General features: G+C 38.7%; 1 protein-coding gene across 1 annotated transcript in view; it reads left to right on the plus strand.

The window, feature by feature from the left end:
- Positions 1 to 10,893, plus strand: part of LOC115435966 (eukaryotic translation initiation factor 3 subunit H) — a 64,930-nt gene extending 54,037 nt beyond the window's left edge. Inside the window, exons 6-8 of the mRNA XM_030158614.1 lie at positions 1,609 to 1,729; positions 9,995 to 10,127; positions 10,587 to 10,893. Of these exons, the coding sequence (XP_030014474.1) occupies positions 1,609 to 1,729; positions 9,995 to 10,127; positions 10,587 to 10,681 (349 nt within the window). The 3' untranslated portion in view covers positions 10,682 to 10,893. The remainder of the gene's footprint in view (positions 1 to 1,608; positions 1,730 to 9,994; positions 10,128 to 10,586) is intronic.
- Positions 10,894 to 17,234: the final 6,341 nt, after the last annotated feature.

Raw genomic sequence — 17,234 nt, forward strand, 5'->3', positions numbered from 1 at the left:
TAATTTGTTAAACACACTAAACTAATTAATTCACTCAGGCATCTTAAAAGCAGGGCAGCAAGCCGTTAACAGTATTTGGAGAAGATAATCTTCAGAGATTTCTGGTGAAAACTTTTCGGAAGCCTGGTAGGGAAATGTAAAGAGTGAAAAAGTCCACAGTGGTAGGAGTTTGTCATGGATGACTGGGTTGTACACACAGGGCTGTCATGCAGGAGACTCAGTTTGCACCCTGAGGGAAACTATGATTTTTTTTAGACTTCAGCTTATTATTTTCATTTTTTTGTTACTATTTTTGGTTTTCAACCACTTTTTTTGGTGAGGTTGACTTACTTTTAGGTTCATGGTGGTTCTGGTTAAAAAATATATATATCTTTCTTGTTTTTTTAACAACGGTACAACAAAAGCCTTTCTGCCAGAAAGCCCTGAAGGCAAACGTCTTCTATGTGGGCAGTAAAAAAAAAACCAGCACTGGCATTTCACCTTAAGAAGTTGTTATGGCAAGTGTGTCAGCAAACTGTGACCTTAAGAAGTTGTTATGGCAAGTGTGTCAGCTAACTGTACTCTAGCATATTCAGAAAAATTGAAGGTGGTCGGAGCGAACAAAAATATTCAAGTTATGGACGTTGAATCCAAAATATTGAGTCAAAACAGACTGCAAGGAATTCCCTTCACATGCACATGTTTGTTTTTTTTATTTTTAATACTAATGGTTGACTATAGCAGCTATAAGAATACAGATAATATGTGCATTTTGCATTTACATCTGGCTGAGATCCAGAATCAATACAAGCCAGGCAAACATCAATTGCGGTCTGGCTTAGCTGAGAGCATTCCGCTTGTAAAGTATCCTACATGCTTTTATACCTCGCATTAACATTAGCACACAAATACATGAAGGGTTGATCAGAATTTACAGCCTGTCATTTCTAAAAAGTTAAGTTACTCTGAAATAAAGATTAGCGTCGACTATTTAGAAGATTAGTCTCTGTGGCCGACTTAAATAATGTGTGTCAGCTGATGGCAGCGCAGAATGTGACGGTTGTCGCTTTTCCATTGGACATCTGCGCAAAACTTTACTGACATTTACTAAATGTCAAAAAAACAGAAGTGCGTAATGTCGGTTTATCCATTAAATCACAAATGCGATGATTTGTTTATTTATTATCGCGAGATGACACGAGAAGTCATTCCATAAACTTGGCGACTAACATAAATATGGTGTTGATTTACAGATATATTCATTATTATTATATATTACCCCTCTGTCTTGTACTAAATTAAAAAAATGATTGGTTGATTGATTGTCCACACATACCGCGACATGTTTCTCCTTCTTCTTCGCTTGTTGTAACGTACATCAACATCCGTTTTTTTATTCACCTGACTCTAGCTGCAAAAAAGGTCTCCATTGCAGTTTTGCGTGATATACCATTTGCGCTACGCCTGAAAAACCACCTCTTGCCAGCGCAAAAACTTCTAATCGAAAACTGAGACTTTTAGCGAAATTGTCGTTTTTCTATTAGGTACATTCTTATGCGCAAGTTATTTTAACGCAATTTGAGGGTCAATGGAAAAGCGACTAATGACGCCTTGCCATTTTTCTTCTAGTAACCATCTGGAGAAGAGCCTTCAGCTTCTGATGGACAGAGTGGATGACATGAGCCAAGACATTGTCAAATATAACACCTACAGCCGCAATCTGAGTAAGCAACAGCAGCAGAAGCACCAGGTAAGTCTCAAACACACACATATATATACACATATACACACACACACACATACACACTGGCTTCCGTCCACTGGAGCGCACACACCACCTACATACACAACAAGCGAGCAGTAGGAACATCAGCTTACCTGCGTGCATATAAAGGTTCAAACATCCACACTAACACACACACAGAGGAGTGTTCACGCACACATTCGCCCACAATCACACAGCGGAAAAACAGCAGGTACCTTTCTCTCAGCCATGGACACAGCCAATTGCAGCTATAATCACAGCATGCAAACAGCAGAAGCACCAGGTAGCAGAGGCGCGCACACACACACACACACACACACACAAAACGGTCACACATTATGTATATACACCCACTGAGAAGCCACAGCAGTAACTACAGTAACAAGCAAAGGCTAAAAAAAAAAAAATGTAAACACTGCAAAGATTCTTATGCACAGTACATATTGATAACTGGAGCATCACATACGGTAGACAATACCACTCACAGCTGGATAAAGAGCAGAAGAGGCAGAGAGATGTTCCACCGAATACATTAGTGACTCCCAGGCTCGTGCTACATTCTGAAATATTAATAACGATTATGATACCGCTTTCAGTAATGTCATTTAAAACCGACAGGCGAAGGGTACGAGACGTTCGATCGGCATCTACTTATAAAACTTTCATGATTTATCGAGGAGCCAGAAACAAAACCACGGCGGTGTTTTTGCAGGGAGTAAACAAAATTCCCAAATTTGTGCAGTTTTGCTGAAACAGAAAAAGCATCTACAAGATCCTCTGACAATTCCTCATGTCCGGGCCAGGATTGTCAAACTGTTATAATATCAGCCTATAAATATAGCGTTCTCCAGACTGTTTCTTTGGTGCAGGCTGAGAAAATATCACATTATTTTTAAGCATATGTTGTTGTTTTTTTGTTTTGTTTTTTTCAAGAACAAAAAAAAAAAAAAACATTTGCGCTCAGGCTGTCATTCAAACTCTCATGCTGTGTACTTTTTATTTTTGGTATTTTGGTTGTTGTTCAGCCCTAACATGGACAGAGGTTTTCAGAAAAACAAGATCTATAACTCAAATCAGTTCAATAGCGAATTCTATTCATAACAGGACAAAAACATGTTTTCTGTGGCCGCTCCTGTAGCTCATCTGGTAGAACACACAACATGGACTCGGCTCAGTCCTAACGCCCTTCAGCCCAGGTTCAGACCTGTCCTCCCTTTCCTCTGTCTGTCTCCACTATCCCCTTCATAAGAGAGCAAAAAAAGCAAGACCAGGGTTGGATTCTGAGAGGAAAGTTCATGGTTTTGACTGCTGCTGCCTGTTAATTGGAGGAGCGTCTTACTGCTGCCAGTGTTGGTCTGTCTCTCCATCTTGGCCTGTTCGACTTGTCCACATTTTCAGACGAGCTGCTACAGTCCTTGGACCCTTATCAGATCATCCATCCATCTCCCCGCTCTCCTTTTATGAAAGACGCATCAAGTTGGGGGAAAATGTTTTTTTAATGGGTCCGCTTTGGATCCGTCCTGTGATTCACACACCATGTTTCCACTCATAAAATAAGCCAAAACTCATGAACTAGCATCTGCAAACAACTGGCAGAAAAAGGATAATTAGACAAACACAAGGTGCTCCAGGGGGATTGGCTGCATTTTTTTTATCGCAGTAATGTAAATTAAAGGGTAGACGGCAGATCCAACCCACCCCACCCCTTTGCCGCCATCACCATCACCGTAGTACGACTAACTTTAAGCAAAGACACAAACAGGTTTAAAAAGTCATTTCTGTTGTTTGGAGGTGACACTAATGAGATCAGAATGACTAATGCTAACCTTCAAATATCTGTCACAGTGTTATCATCCCTCACCTCAGTGCTCATACGGGCCAAATGCAGATCAGCATCACTCCGATTTCAGACACGTTTCGCCTCCATCCGCTGTATTATTTCCCTGTCAAATAACCAGTCCTTTTCATCACAATAACAGCGACTTTTGTTACACGGTGTTAAATCTATCCTGAAAGCACCAGTATGTAACATCCCTGCATTCAAACAGACATGTAAAAACAACAGCAACAGCATTTACCACAATGGTCAAGTCCACGTAAACCCATAATTTTAGTTCTGGTCATAGTAATAGTCTGCTTCATTTGCTTGTCTTTCAATAGCATCACTCCCCCTTTGCTAATATTTGCACTGAATTGTATTTGCGGCTATTTTCCTATAAAACATTACCTTCTTTTGTGAACATGATTTCCACCTGAATCACTTCAGATAGATTTTCATCAGCAATAGTGGTCCACCTCACATTGTTATCTACTACTAGGCCTTTTATAATTGTTTCGACAGAGAACAGAAATTACATATTGAACAAGGGCCGGTTCAGCAGGTTAAATGCAATGCGTTTTCAGAGACGATCTATAAATACTTCGGACGCGCAGGGACAGCTGATGCTTAAGACAAAAAGTTCCCCTGTATTATTAATTAAAATCACCTTTTTTTGTTTTAATGATTTGTTGAATTTTTTTTTTTTTTCTGTGCCGGAGAGACATATTACAAACTTAAACTTCATTTAACATCAGCAGCGGTAGCACTTTGTAAAACATGCACATTGAAGGAGACTTCAGACACAGAAAACACCACCTACAAGCACAAACTCAGCCAGAAGCACTAAGAAGTGAAGTACGAAACACGCTCGCACACACTGATGAAGAGTCAGCCACGCACCATCTGCAACTACAACCTCAGCCGGATGCATCATAAACATCAGGTAACACATGCAAATGCAGGCGTGCACTCATACGCACAGACATTACTCAGAGAAATGGAAGTGTAGAGGAACAAGATGAGTCAGTGAGCACCGTGTTCGTGCGCGCAACCTTAACACCTACATTTAAGCAGCTACATTATTCTGCCATTATTCTCTCTGAATGGAAATGAGAAAACGTCTGAAGCATTAATGTCGACGCAGGCTGACTCATCATCATCTCTGCCGACGGAGTAGAACGCCACGCCAAAGTTCACACGCATTAGGCGGACTTTTGCAACAAACATGCACGTGTGACCACAGGTGGTCGAGGCTGCATCGAGGCATTCGCCAGCGCAACGACCAACAAACACTCACCTATGTACCCACACATCCCCAGGCCAATCACTACAGCTATTACGATCCATCATCCTCCCCTACTGACCTTCCCATCATCACAGCCCCCAAGCCTTTGCCTTGGCACACACACACACACACACACACACACGTCATACACAATATCACTCTGACAGCGCCTTTAATGGTGTCCACTTTGTCATGTTTCACAAGATACAATGAGGAAAAGGCACACACAGAGGAAAAGAGCGAGCCTTCATTACTCTTGTCAGACATGTACAGTACGTGCTCCATGTGATGTGGTTGCTATTGACTCTGCTGCTTCCTGGACAAATGAAACCATATTAATCATCATAGAAACTTGCTAAAAGGTTTTGCACTGAGAGGGCCCCATTTTTCATTTATACCTCTCTGAATTGTAAATAGCACGGTCCCACGCACAATCTGTGGCTAAGTTAGTCTTTGTATGCCTCAGTCGCTCTGATTTATTCATTTTGTGTTCTCGTTTTCCAAACACTGGGAAGCAGGCAGCACTTTGCAGTAGATTAGCCGTGAAGAAATGTGCTAATCTCTCAAGTCATGATTTATATTTAATGATACAATTCAGCAACAATCCACAAGATTCTGTCACATTTTCAGTCATTATTGCTGAGCCGTGTAATTATTTTTGATAACATTAACTCTTTATAGGGCAGTCATAGAAATACTGAAATTCAAAATTTCAGTCTTAGTGTGTTATTGGAGGATCTAACAAATTAATTACTTTTGTGAAAATTTCCTAAATTTTTATTATGTAGAAAGTCAGGGTCAATGAAGTTACCATATTTGGTTCCCTACCCATAAGTAGCAAAAAAATAAATACAAGAAGTTTATATTTTAAAAAAATACAAGAAAAGCACATTTAATGTGAAAGGAACATGCATTGTAGAACCTTAGAACATTACAACAAGTGCTGATCCAGACACCTGTCCACATCCACATTATCCCTTTGAACATCATTCCTTCCATTAGTACCATTACTTCATGGTACCTAACAAAGCAGGTACACTGACTGTTCATGCAGAGGTGGACCTTACAGACCCAGTAGACCACATTGGACCTGAGATTCAAGATTCAAGGATTTTTACTGTCATTTTCTCTGCGCACGTACATACACATGAGAATGAGATTTCGTTCCTCAGTCTGTGACCACAGTGCAGTAGCAATGTCAAATAAATAAAATAAATAAACATAATGAATAAAATGGATTAAAGGCATCATAAGAAAAGTTTAAAAAAAAAACAGTCCACTGTGGCCTCACTGTAACTTTTGATGTCACTGTCTTGTAATGTATACGGAAATAACCAAAAATAGTCTTTTGCCCAATAAAGGGTTAAACCGAAAACAAACCGGTGTTGTATGGTAACAAAGTAATAATACTTCACTACTGTACTCAAGTGTGTTTTGGGAGAATTTGTACTTTACTGAGTATTTTTTACTCTGTTTACTTTCATTTTTACTTCACTACATTTCCCAACTCAACTGCATACTTCTACTCTGATACATTTTTAATCCATAGTATCATTACTCTTTCCAAAAAATAAATTAAAGGAAATTTGGTGTTTCATCGCTGAGATTACCAGTAGAGCTGCACAGTATATCTTTTGAGCATTGTCATCGCAATATACATGTGCACAATAGTCACATCACAGGTCCTGCAATGTAGGAAGCAAATGAACTCAACGTGTTCTCCTCTCATTTCAACCTGGGTACCTGACACACACACTACATACAGGGATCCACCAATCACAATTGTTCTTAATCAGTTTGCTGAAGCAGACCACGCTCCTGCACATGGAGTCAGTCGCTGGTAACAACATTGAAAAATGAGCAACGAACAAGAGAAAATCACCGAAAATGAAGACTTGGTACCAAAAAGTAAAGCAGCGTCAGTTATCTGGAATTATTTCGGCTACAAGAAGGATGATATTGAAACACGTGTTCTATGTCGACGGTGTCGTGCAATTGTTGCCACAACAAGACGTAACACAACTAATTTGTTTGAACATTTATGTCGACACCATACAGCCATTATATCCTCATGAGTAGTTTTTCATTTCGCAATATATATTGCAGGGTTACAGAAAATCGCAATGTCAGTTTTTTTCCAGTATCATGGAGCCCTGATTACCAGTGACTGCAACAAAGTCAGGAAGCTGCTTTGTAATTTGGCCTAATCACGATCCACAAAGGACGGTCCACACTCAACCTGTGGACTATCTGTTGATGTGAGCAGCAGCGTAATTTTCCAAATTCTGACTGCATTTGGTTGTTATTAACATTTACTTGTACTTTTGCTGTCATTACTTAAGAACATTTAATTGTAGATTACTTTATATACCGGCTAAATTTTACTTAGGGGGTCAAATGAGTGGCCATTTTTGTCCAAAAAAATAGTTGTAAGAAATGCATAGAACTGTGTTGAAATAATGCTAATACATTTGTGCACAGACTACTGATATTATTTGACAGTGGAAGCTATGTTTTCAGAAATATTGGATTTTGAATAGCACGTGTATGTGAAAACTTTTGCTGGTGGACGGACGTGACATTACCCATGATGATCTGGTCAGTACCAGTACTTTATTAGTAATAAACTTATAGACTTACTATTGCTAATTCTCCTCTTATTCATAAATGTTAGTATTGTGGATCTAAAACAATAACAGCTGACACAAAAACACAAAATGTGGCAGTGGACGGATGTGACATGGTTGTTACAGATCCCATCATACTGATGCTCGGCAGCCATGTCACCGTTTCCACAAATGATCCCTGTGCAAAAACTAAGATCAGAATTATTTATTGTATAGTTTATCATCATACTAAAGAGTAAATAACAATATAAAGTTGTTATTTCTTTATAAAAATGCTTATTATTCGAAAACTGTTGATTTAAAAAGTGGTGTGTGACATTCTTAATGTACATATTGGCGTAACATAAGCAGGATGGATCAGCACCATACTCCATATTGAACCTGTAAAAATAAAACATGTGATATGTAGTATATAATCTTGTAAGAAAAACTGGGGAATCTAAAAGAATAGAATATTTGTTTTTCAGGTAAATTCAGTTCAAATTTAACTTGGCCATTTGTGACATGAAAATATAGCATTAATTGTGATGAAATTGGACATTTTTGAGCTGAAAACATAGTTCATATGACCATCAACATGTTGAACAGAACTGAAATCCTGTAAATTTGCATAACTTGTGTTTACCAACACAAAGTTCCTTTAGGGATTCACTTAGATTGATTTCTTATGCACAAAGACATAAATAAGACCTCTAAGCACATTTTAGCTGATACTTAAGCACAGTGAATATTAGATACTTAAATCCTTCTACTTGAGTAACATTTCAGTTGGTGACTTCTACCAAAGTCATTTTTTGGTGCCTGTACTTCTACTCAAGTGTGACTTTCCAGTACTTTATACAACACTGCAACAAACACAGGCAACTTAAAGCTGGAGGAGTGTTTCTGGTCGCAGTTACGTGACGCATACATATCAGACCTTCAGACGCTTTGTTCCAGCTCTAAAGGAAGCTCCGTGTTTTGGTCACTAAAACCAGGGACTTGTAAACTGTTGTTTTTGAAGACTCGTATAATATCCAGGCTCGTGTTCGGTCTACAAAGGCTGAAACAAAGTACACGAAGCTCCTGTGGTCTGATAATGCCAGCTCAGAGATTTTCAGCTATCATCCTAAAGCCATGCTCGATAGCAAAAAACACACCATCCCCAGCATGGAGCTCTGCAGTTCCATGGTCATGCTGTGAGGATGCTTCTCTGCGGCGGGCCCTGGAAGTGCTGGGGAGGTACAGGGAAAAATAAATACGGCAAAACACCGAAATCTGCTGCTGGGGAAACCTGCTGCAGTTTGTATGAGAAGCGCAACACGGGAGACGGTTGTTTCTCACTTAGACAACAACGTCAAACAAAAAGCCAAAGCTACACTGGAGTCCGGACCTCAATCCAAAGTGTTTGTGGCACAACTTGAAAACCGTTTCCCAGTGCAACTTGACAGAACTTGAGCATTTTTCTTAAGTTTTGTTTTGTTTTAAAGCTGCAAGCAAAGGTGCCTCTGATAGTTGACTGGAAGGATGCGTAATTATTCATTCCATTCTATTTTAATTTCAATCAGATCGGCTTTTGACGACTACTTTAGACTTTTTGACACGTATCATCTAAAAAAGACAAAAGCAGACAAGTACTTTTCATGTCTGCATTTATTTACAAAAAAGGTCACGGATGAGCCCCCGAACTGTTTTTGTTTGTGCGTTTTTAAAATGTGCGTATACTTTATACATTAGGGCGTTGTGGAGGAAAATCTCGGCAGGAGTGACAAATCATTTAAACAAATAGTTATATTTCCCATTTACGTGGGCTTCGGTTACCCGTACAGGTGCGCTGTGGGATGTTCGTTTGAAAGCACTCAAGTTGCTCCCACGCCATTTTTCTCCTCGCCTGCTGCAGCCTCCCCTTACACCAGTCTGTGTCAGTGTCTCCTCCGTCTTGCCAAATTAACAAGGCTTTTAGGATCTCCAGAGACCCGGCACCTCACTGATTTACCGACTGTCAGCCCTCCACAAATCACTCCATCCCTGTCAGCACTTATAACTCTTCTCCCCCTCCCCCTCTCCCTCCATCTCCCCCCTACCTCTTCTTTCATCACTTGGGTCCTTTACATCTCACTTGCTTCCTGCTACTGTCGCCATTGCCTGTCTTTCTCCCCCCTTCCTTTTTTCCTTCTCTGCTATCCACCCCGTACCTCTGTTCTCACCTCTAACTATATTTTTCTCCTTCCTGCTACTCCGTCTTCCTTATTTTCTCACTTTCTTTACTCCCACTCCTCAACTTCCTCTCTTTTTGTTTCACCCTTCCTCTCTCTGCACATTTCTCGTTCTGTTGTTTCTCGCTTCCATGCCCCCATGCCTGCCTTTTCTCATTTTGCCCGGTCTCATCTATTCCCCACTCTGCCACCCTCCTCTGTTCTTCTCCATTCAATTTTGTCATGTTTTTTTTTCTTCTTCTCCTCCCCTCCTCCCCCTCTCTTCTGTGCCCCCTCTACTTCCGTTAATGCCACCCCTCTGTCTCCCCCTGTCCCTCCCTGCAGTACCTCCAGAGGCGGCAGCAGGAGAACGCCCAGCGACAGAGCAGAGGGGAGCCCCCCCTGCCCGAGGAAGACATCAACAAAATGTTCAAGCCCCCCCAGCCTCCACCACGCATGGACACGCTGCTCATTGCAGGTACGCACACACATACACACATATACGCATGTGTATGGTCTCCACCACCGCCACCACAGACCCCCCCTCCTCTAAACTCCATCAGCCGCCTCTGCTCTCCTCGCAGGAGCTCAGGTTCTGTTTTGTAATTATCTCTGCCATTATCTTGAAATTACATTAATTTAAAGTTTATTGACTCAATCTCCAACTCCACCGCCCCTTTCTCAGCTGTTTCACGCTGTTCAAATCTCCTGACAACATTCTGATCCTTCCGTTTACTTCGCTCCCCACTAATTTGGTGTTTTGCTGTACTGCTGCTCCCCGTAACCATTCTCCCGCCTCTGCCTGTTTGTGTGCATGTCTGCATACACACATATACGCCTGTATGAATCTGTTTTTTGTTCCTTTTGTGGGTGCATGTGGGGTTTTTTTGTATTTACCTGCGGGGGTTCATGATTCCATGTGGCTATTTTCCAACAGGGCAAATTAACAACTACTGCCAGAACGTGAAAGAATTCACCTCACAGAACCTTGGGAAACTGTTCATGGCAGAGGCGCTCCAAGGCCACAACTAGAGAGACAACAAGGGGGAAAATCTACCATAAAAAAAAAAAAAAACAAAAAGAAGAGATGCAGGCCAAATATGAAACCACCTTGAGGACTGCAGGAGGAGCACAGAGCTGCTTTTCTAGAATATATTCGATGTTTTTATGCTAAACCCCATCTTGGATAAAGAAGTGTCTTTGACAAAGACTTGATTTTGAGTTAAATAAAAGTCTTGCATCTCCAAATCTTTTCTGACTGCTTGTGTGCTTTCCCAGTTTTAACCATATTGTGGATCTGATGGTAATTGCACCATATTGTACTCCAGGTTTGAGCACTCTTTTGTGTTTTGCCGTTTAAACTTAAGTTTTGTGGAAAACATGAATATGCTAAAACGAGGCTTGTGCATAATACATAAAGTGATTATACAGTACAGTGATACTTACTCATAATTTTAATGCTACATGCTTTTCATTTTGCTGTTCACACATTAAGCAGGTGAAACCAATTATTAGAGAATTTGCTGAAGTGTCGTTTTAGACGATGGGAGCAATGATTTCCTTGTAAACAGCGCTGCAACGAAAGCTGAGCGTTAAATGAAGTGCCAACTACATGACTGGGCCCCCACGGTCTCGCTGCACAAAACAGACTTGATTGTGTTGCTTTTTTTCTGAAGTGAAATTAATTGACACACCAGAATCTCTCTTTGTTCTGCAGGTAGCAGTTGGCAGCTGTTTATTTTTAGAATACAAAAACACAAACTAAATTGTAATTTTTTGTTTCTCCTCCCTCAACAGAACAGTTGAAGGAGCGGCAGGTTTGCCAAATGACAGCCTGAGAGAAACTGTCACCTGCTTTTGGGTGGGATTCTGTATAAACTGTTGTGCTGTTGCCAAAGTCCCATAAATTATTTGATAACGCAGTTTTAGTGAAATTACCAACAGGGGAACCAATTAAGTGTTTTTGAAGCTTAGTCATTAATACAGTGGAAGATAGGGAGGAATAAATTGTTGTTTTGCGGCTGATTGTGAATGTAAGAAACTACAATCACAAAGCGTTTTTCACTTGGCACAAACATGATTAGAGTGTAAATTTGTGTTCTTTCATGTTTTTTGGGTGCGGTGTTTGACAGCCAGCTAGAGAAAAGTATAAACACAGAGATGATGATTATAGAGCTTAAAAGAAAGAGTCGAAAGTTGTCTTACACTTGTTTTTATCTAGTCTTACTTTAGGAATTATTGAGGCAAACAGAGGTTCTTTTGGTCCAACATTTTAGAAAACCACTGAGCTCATTATAAACACTATTGAACCAGCACTTATCAGATCCTCAATGTTGCCTACATGAACGTTTACCTCTGCTTGGATATAAATTCCATCAAGTTTATTTTATGCTGTTATTATGGCTGCATTACTGTTCAGCTTTGGAATTCAAGGAACCGTTTTCTTTTTATTTGTTGCCTTGAGAGGGAGGGTGCTGCATCCTTGCAGGGATAAATGAAGTTAAATTGAACAGAATAAAGCCTTTCCTCTAAGTAGAAGAACACAGAAGCAGAGTAAATCACCCAAAACTGAAGAGAATCTGCCCCCCCCCCCCCCAAAAAAAAACCACCTTTAAATCTGTTCTTTCATAATAACGATCACCTTAATTCCAATTCAAGTAAGCGCATCCTCTTCAATCCTCCTAAATGTCAAGCACAGCAAATGTACATGTCATTCTGCTCCACAGGTGATGAAGCATCCAGTGTCTTTTATTAGTGAGCAGACCTGTTTATTGTCCTTGAACAAGCCTCACTTTAAATCCCCCTCTGTACAAAAGAGCATCAGCTAAGTACCTCAGACGCTAATGTAAGCTGTTTCTGGTGATGATCCGTCTGTCTGTCCAGGGTTCCCGCAGGGTCTTAAAAAGTCTTAAAAGTCTTGAATTTACAAATCTGCATTGAATACCTTAAAAAGTCTTGAAAAGATATTAAATTTGGTATGGTAGGTCTGAAGTTGTGTTGCCATAAACTTGTTTATTTTGTTTAAATGTGTCTGGGAAATGTCTAAACTGCAAAGAGGGTAACATTAGTCGACTCAGTTCTACCCGTTCCAACAATTTACAGTCGCGGAAAAAATGTTTAGACCTTCAAAAGTCATTAAAAACAATGGTTATGCAATCAAGCTCTAACTCCTGTGTGTATCATGTGACTAAAACAGACAAGAAAACATGGGATGCCTAAAAGCACTGTTTTTGGCAGTACAGTGCCAGAGATATTTATTTATTTATTTACTTATTTACAACATGCAAAGAAACAAAACAAAGGAAATTAAGACAAAAACAAAATAACATGTAAATGAACGGAATCTATCTTCAAGTACGTGTAAGTCTGAATTTTGCATGGTCGAAAAGGAGTAGGAAGAATAAACAATACTATTTTCCTAATTTTATCATTCAACCACAACTAATACATAATGCAATAACTGAATTATACACAGCAGTATGTTCATAGCAGTACAGTCACACAAACAGACTCAACAATTCAACAATTTTCTTCAATAATTACAGCATATTTATCAATACAACATTATCCATAAACAAACAGCCCTCATTGTCATTATTAAATACTGTACCTCACAAGAATTAATTTTTTATATATTTTTTTAAACTGAATTATGTTTGAAATTTGTTTTGTTTCCACACACAATTTGTTCCACAATTTTACTCCACAGATGGTGATGCAGAAACTTTGTGAATCTTTACATTTAATTTTCCAGTAAATCATAGCCTCCCTCTCTTTCACAAAAAATTTCTAGAATATTGCTATTGATGAAAGAACTGAAGTGATTTTGGTTATTATCAAGAAAACCATGGAAAATGGCTAAATATCAGTTCTTAACCCTTTCATGCTTGAATTATGAAAAAAATAAATTATTGATTTCATTACTCAAAATTAGGCAAAAGTTGAAATGCATTTTGAAATTTTGAAAAATAAGGTTTTATTAAGAAGATATTTAACTTCCTGAGACCCAGGAAAGTACAAGTTTGGGCTTTTTTTTAATTAAGTAATTGCTTATATCGGAAACATCATGATGCAACAGTTTTTTCAGATGCATTTTTTAAATTTTCATGGAATGTCTTTTGCAATGGACAGTTTTTCTTTGTTTTTGTTTTTTTTGTTTTTTTTTTGTATAAAGCTGTGAAACTTGTCACAGAAAACCAGTAGCTAGGTCTTAGGAGGTTAACTATGAGATCGCAGACCCATCAAAATTCTAAAACTAAGATGATACTTTTTTCATTGTACTGCTTAGGGTCTATAGAGACCACCCCCATGTGGTTTGGAGAATATTACCTTTATAACCCTTTGGAAAGTGAGCTTAAACTACAGGGTGGGGAAGCAAAATTTACAATGAACATTTAGTTGTTTTTTCTCAGCAGGCACTACGTCAATTGTTTTGAAACCAAACATATATTGATGTCATAATCATACCTAACACTATTATCCATACCTTTTCAGAAACTTTTGCCCATATGAGTAATCAGGAAAGCAAACGTCAAAGAGTGTGTGATTTGCTGAATGCACTCGTCACACCAAAGGAGATTTCAAAAATAGTTGGAGTGTCCATAAAGACTGTTTATAATGTAAAGAAGAGAATGACTATGAGCAAAACTATTAGGAGAAAGTCTGGAAGATACTATTAAAGAAGAATGGGAGAAGTTGTCACCCCAATATTTGAGGAACACTTGCGCAAGTTTCAGGAAGCGTGTGAAGGCAGTTATTGAGAAAGGAGGAGGACACATAGAATAAAAACATTTTCTATTATGTCAATTTTCTTGTGGCAAATAAATTCTCATGATTTTCAATAAACTCATTGGTCATACACTGTCTTTCAATCCCTGCCTCAAAATATTGTAAATTTTGCTTCCCCACCCTGTATGTGTCCATAAATGTGGACGTCATGCATGAAAGGGTTAAATTAAACTCTTATGAGCTATTTTTGTTGTTATCATTATATTTGTCCGAACAAATGTACCTTTAGTTGTACCAGGCATTAAAATGAACAAAGGTGGTCTAATCATTTTTTCCTTGACTATAGTGAAATGAGGAACCGATTATTGCTAACTTTGCAGCCCCCGGTGAGAAATGACTCGGAACGATGGGAACTAAGGTGTTGGAGTAATTAAATACATTTTTCTAAATTTTAAGAGTCACAAATTTTTGCCAGTTTGGCTGTGAAATGTGCATAAAATTCTGTTCTAAGTAGTCTTAAATGTAACCTGTAGGAACCCTGTCTATCACATGTCTTCAAATGACTCCTCAGCGTATCAAAGTGTGTCTCATTTATGAAGCCCGTCATCAGTGTCCATTCCACCAACAACAGGAATCTGAATGATGGCTCTTTTTGCTCCATTTAATGAAGCTGCCAGTGTGTGGTTCATTGTATCATAATTACACTGTGGCTCTATCTTGCAGTTTCCTCTGTTGTACTTCCTCGACCTGTGGTTAAACAGCGTCATCTAATTCAGGGGATGTTATTTAAGTTGGCGTCAGCGTCGCCTAGTTGAGTAATAACTTGTACTGCTCTTGCTTGTCATCAGCACAATGTCATTAACAATAATTACAAGTCAACCGACGTGATAAACGCTTATTGGAGCAGCGACACTGAAGCCGGAAATGATTTCTGCCTCCAATCATAACATGTTTCCCTGACACGCTGCTGGGATTGGCAACATTAATTCACCCCAGCAGGTTGAGTTGATGTTTATTAATTAAGGGATCTGCTTTCTTGACAACCACACCTGTGCTTATGATTGATGTGTGGTGTGATGCAAGGCCTTTCATCTACAGTATTGGATTTCACTAGTGGCTTCTACTTAAGTAGATTCTGTGTTGTTTGGGATTCCAATCCAGGCCTGATGGGTGATGTTGCCCTTGAGGGTTGACTGGGGCACAGCTTCTCCTGTCCCTAATCCAGAGATGTGTGAGGAATTACAAAAACTTCACTGGCCTCAACAGAAGCACATGCATTGTGTGAAGCCACTAAGTCGGCGCTCGCTGCCGCAGCAGAGTGCAAACACGATGACAGAGGTTCAGCATGGATTTAATGTGACAGTGTTTTGATCCGAGTGGAAAACAGTTTGGACTGAATCACGGAGTCACGGCAGGGCTCAAGGGCAATAGAGTGGAAGTGGAATAAGTCAGACTGGTGTTTGACTTCTACATTACATCACAGTCATTTATCAGAACTGGTGATTATCTTAATAAGAAAAGATAAGGATGATGAATGTTTAAAGACACCCTCAAGTCATGTTATAAGAAAATCACTGCATTGAATAAAAATGAGATTTTAAGGTGATTTTCCACACAAAAAAACGTCTTTAAAAATGGTTAAATTGACATCGCTTCCATTCTCATTAAACATTTGGAAAATGAATATGAACACTGGTAATGTATTTATTTTTAATACTTTATTTTTCACTTTTTTTTTTTCCAAACATAATATACAAAACAGTTCTGTTTCACAAGTAAATACACCAGATCAAACAGACCAGTGAACAAACAGGCAAAAAGAGATGAATAATAAAATACAGGTTTTACCTATATCAGCTAAAATTTACTTAGGGGGTCAAATGAGTGGCTATTTTTGTCCAAAACAAAAAAGTTGTCATAAATGCATAGAACTGTGTTGAAATAATGCTAATACATTTGTGCAGTGGACGGATGTGATATGATTGTTACAGATCCCATCATACTGATGCTCGGCAGCCATGTCACCGTTTCCACAAATGATCCCTGTGCAAAAACTAGGATCAGAATTATTTATTGTATAGTTTATCATCATAGTAAAGAGTAAATAACAATATAGAATTCTTATTTCTTTATAAAAATGCTTATTATTTGAAAACTGTTGATTTAAAAAGTGGCGTGTGACATTCTTAATGTATGTATTGGTGTAACATAAGCAGGATGGATCAGCACCATACGCCATACTGCAACCTGTAAAAATAAAACATGTGATATGTAGTATATAATCTTGTAAGAAAAACTGGGGAATCTAAAAGAATAGAATATTTGTTTTTCAGGTAAATTCACTTCAAATATAACTTGGCCATTTGTGACATGAAAATATAGCATTAATTGTGATGAAATTGGACATTTTTGAGCTGAAAACATAGTTCATATGATCATCAACATGTTGAACAGAACTGAAATCCTGTAAATTTGCAGAACTTGCATTTACCAACACAAAGCTCCCTTGGGGATTCACTTAGATTGATTTCTTATGCACAAAGACAGAAATAAGACCTCTAAGCAAATTTTAGCCAACATATATATATATATATATATATATATATATATATATATATATATATATATATATAGATAGATAGATAGATAGATAGATAGATAGATAGATAGATAGATAGATAGATAGATAGATAGATAGATAGATAGATAGATATAGATATAGATATAGATATATGGGGGGACTTGTTTGTATACAGGTATACTTCTCCATCTCAGAGTTTAAGATGTTCACCACCAGAACCAAAAGCTGGTTAAAGACAAAACACAACTATTCTCATCTGTAAATATTGTGTGGAAG

This window comes from Sphaeramia orbicularis, chromosome 16, assembly GCF_902148855.1.
Source record: "Sphaeramia orbicularis chromosome 16, fSphaOr1.1, whole genome shotgun sequence".
In the NCBI taxonomy this organism is placed as follows: Eukaryota; Metazoa; Chordata; class Actinopteri; order Kurtiformes; family Apogonidae; genus Sphaeramia; species Sphaeramia orbicularis.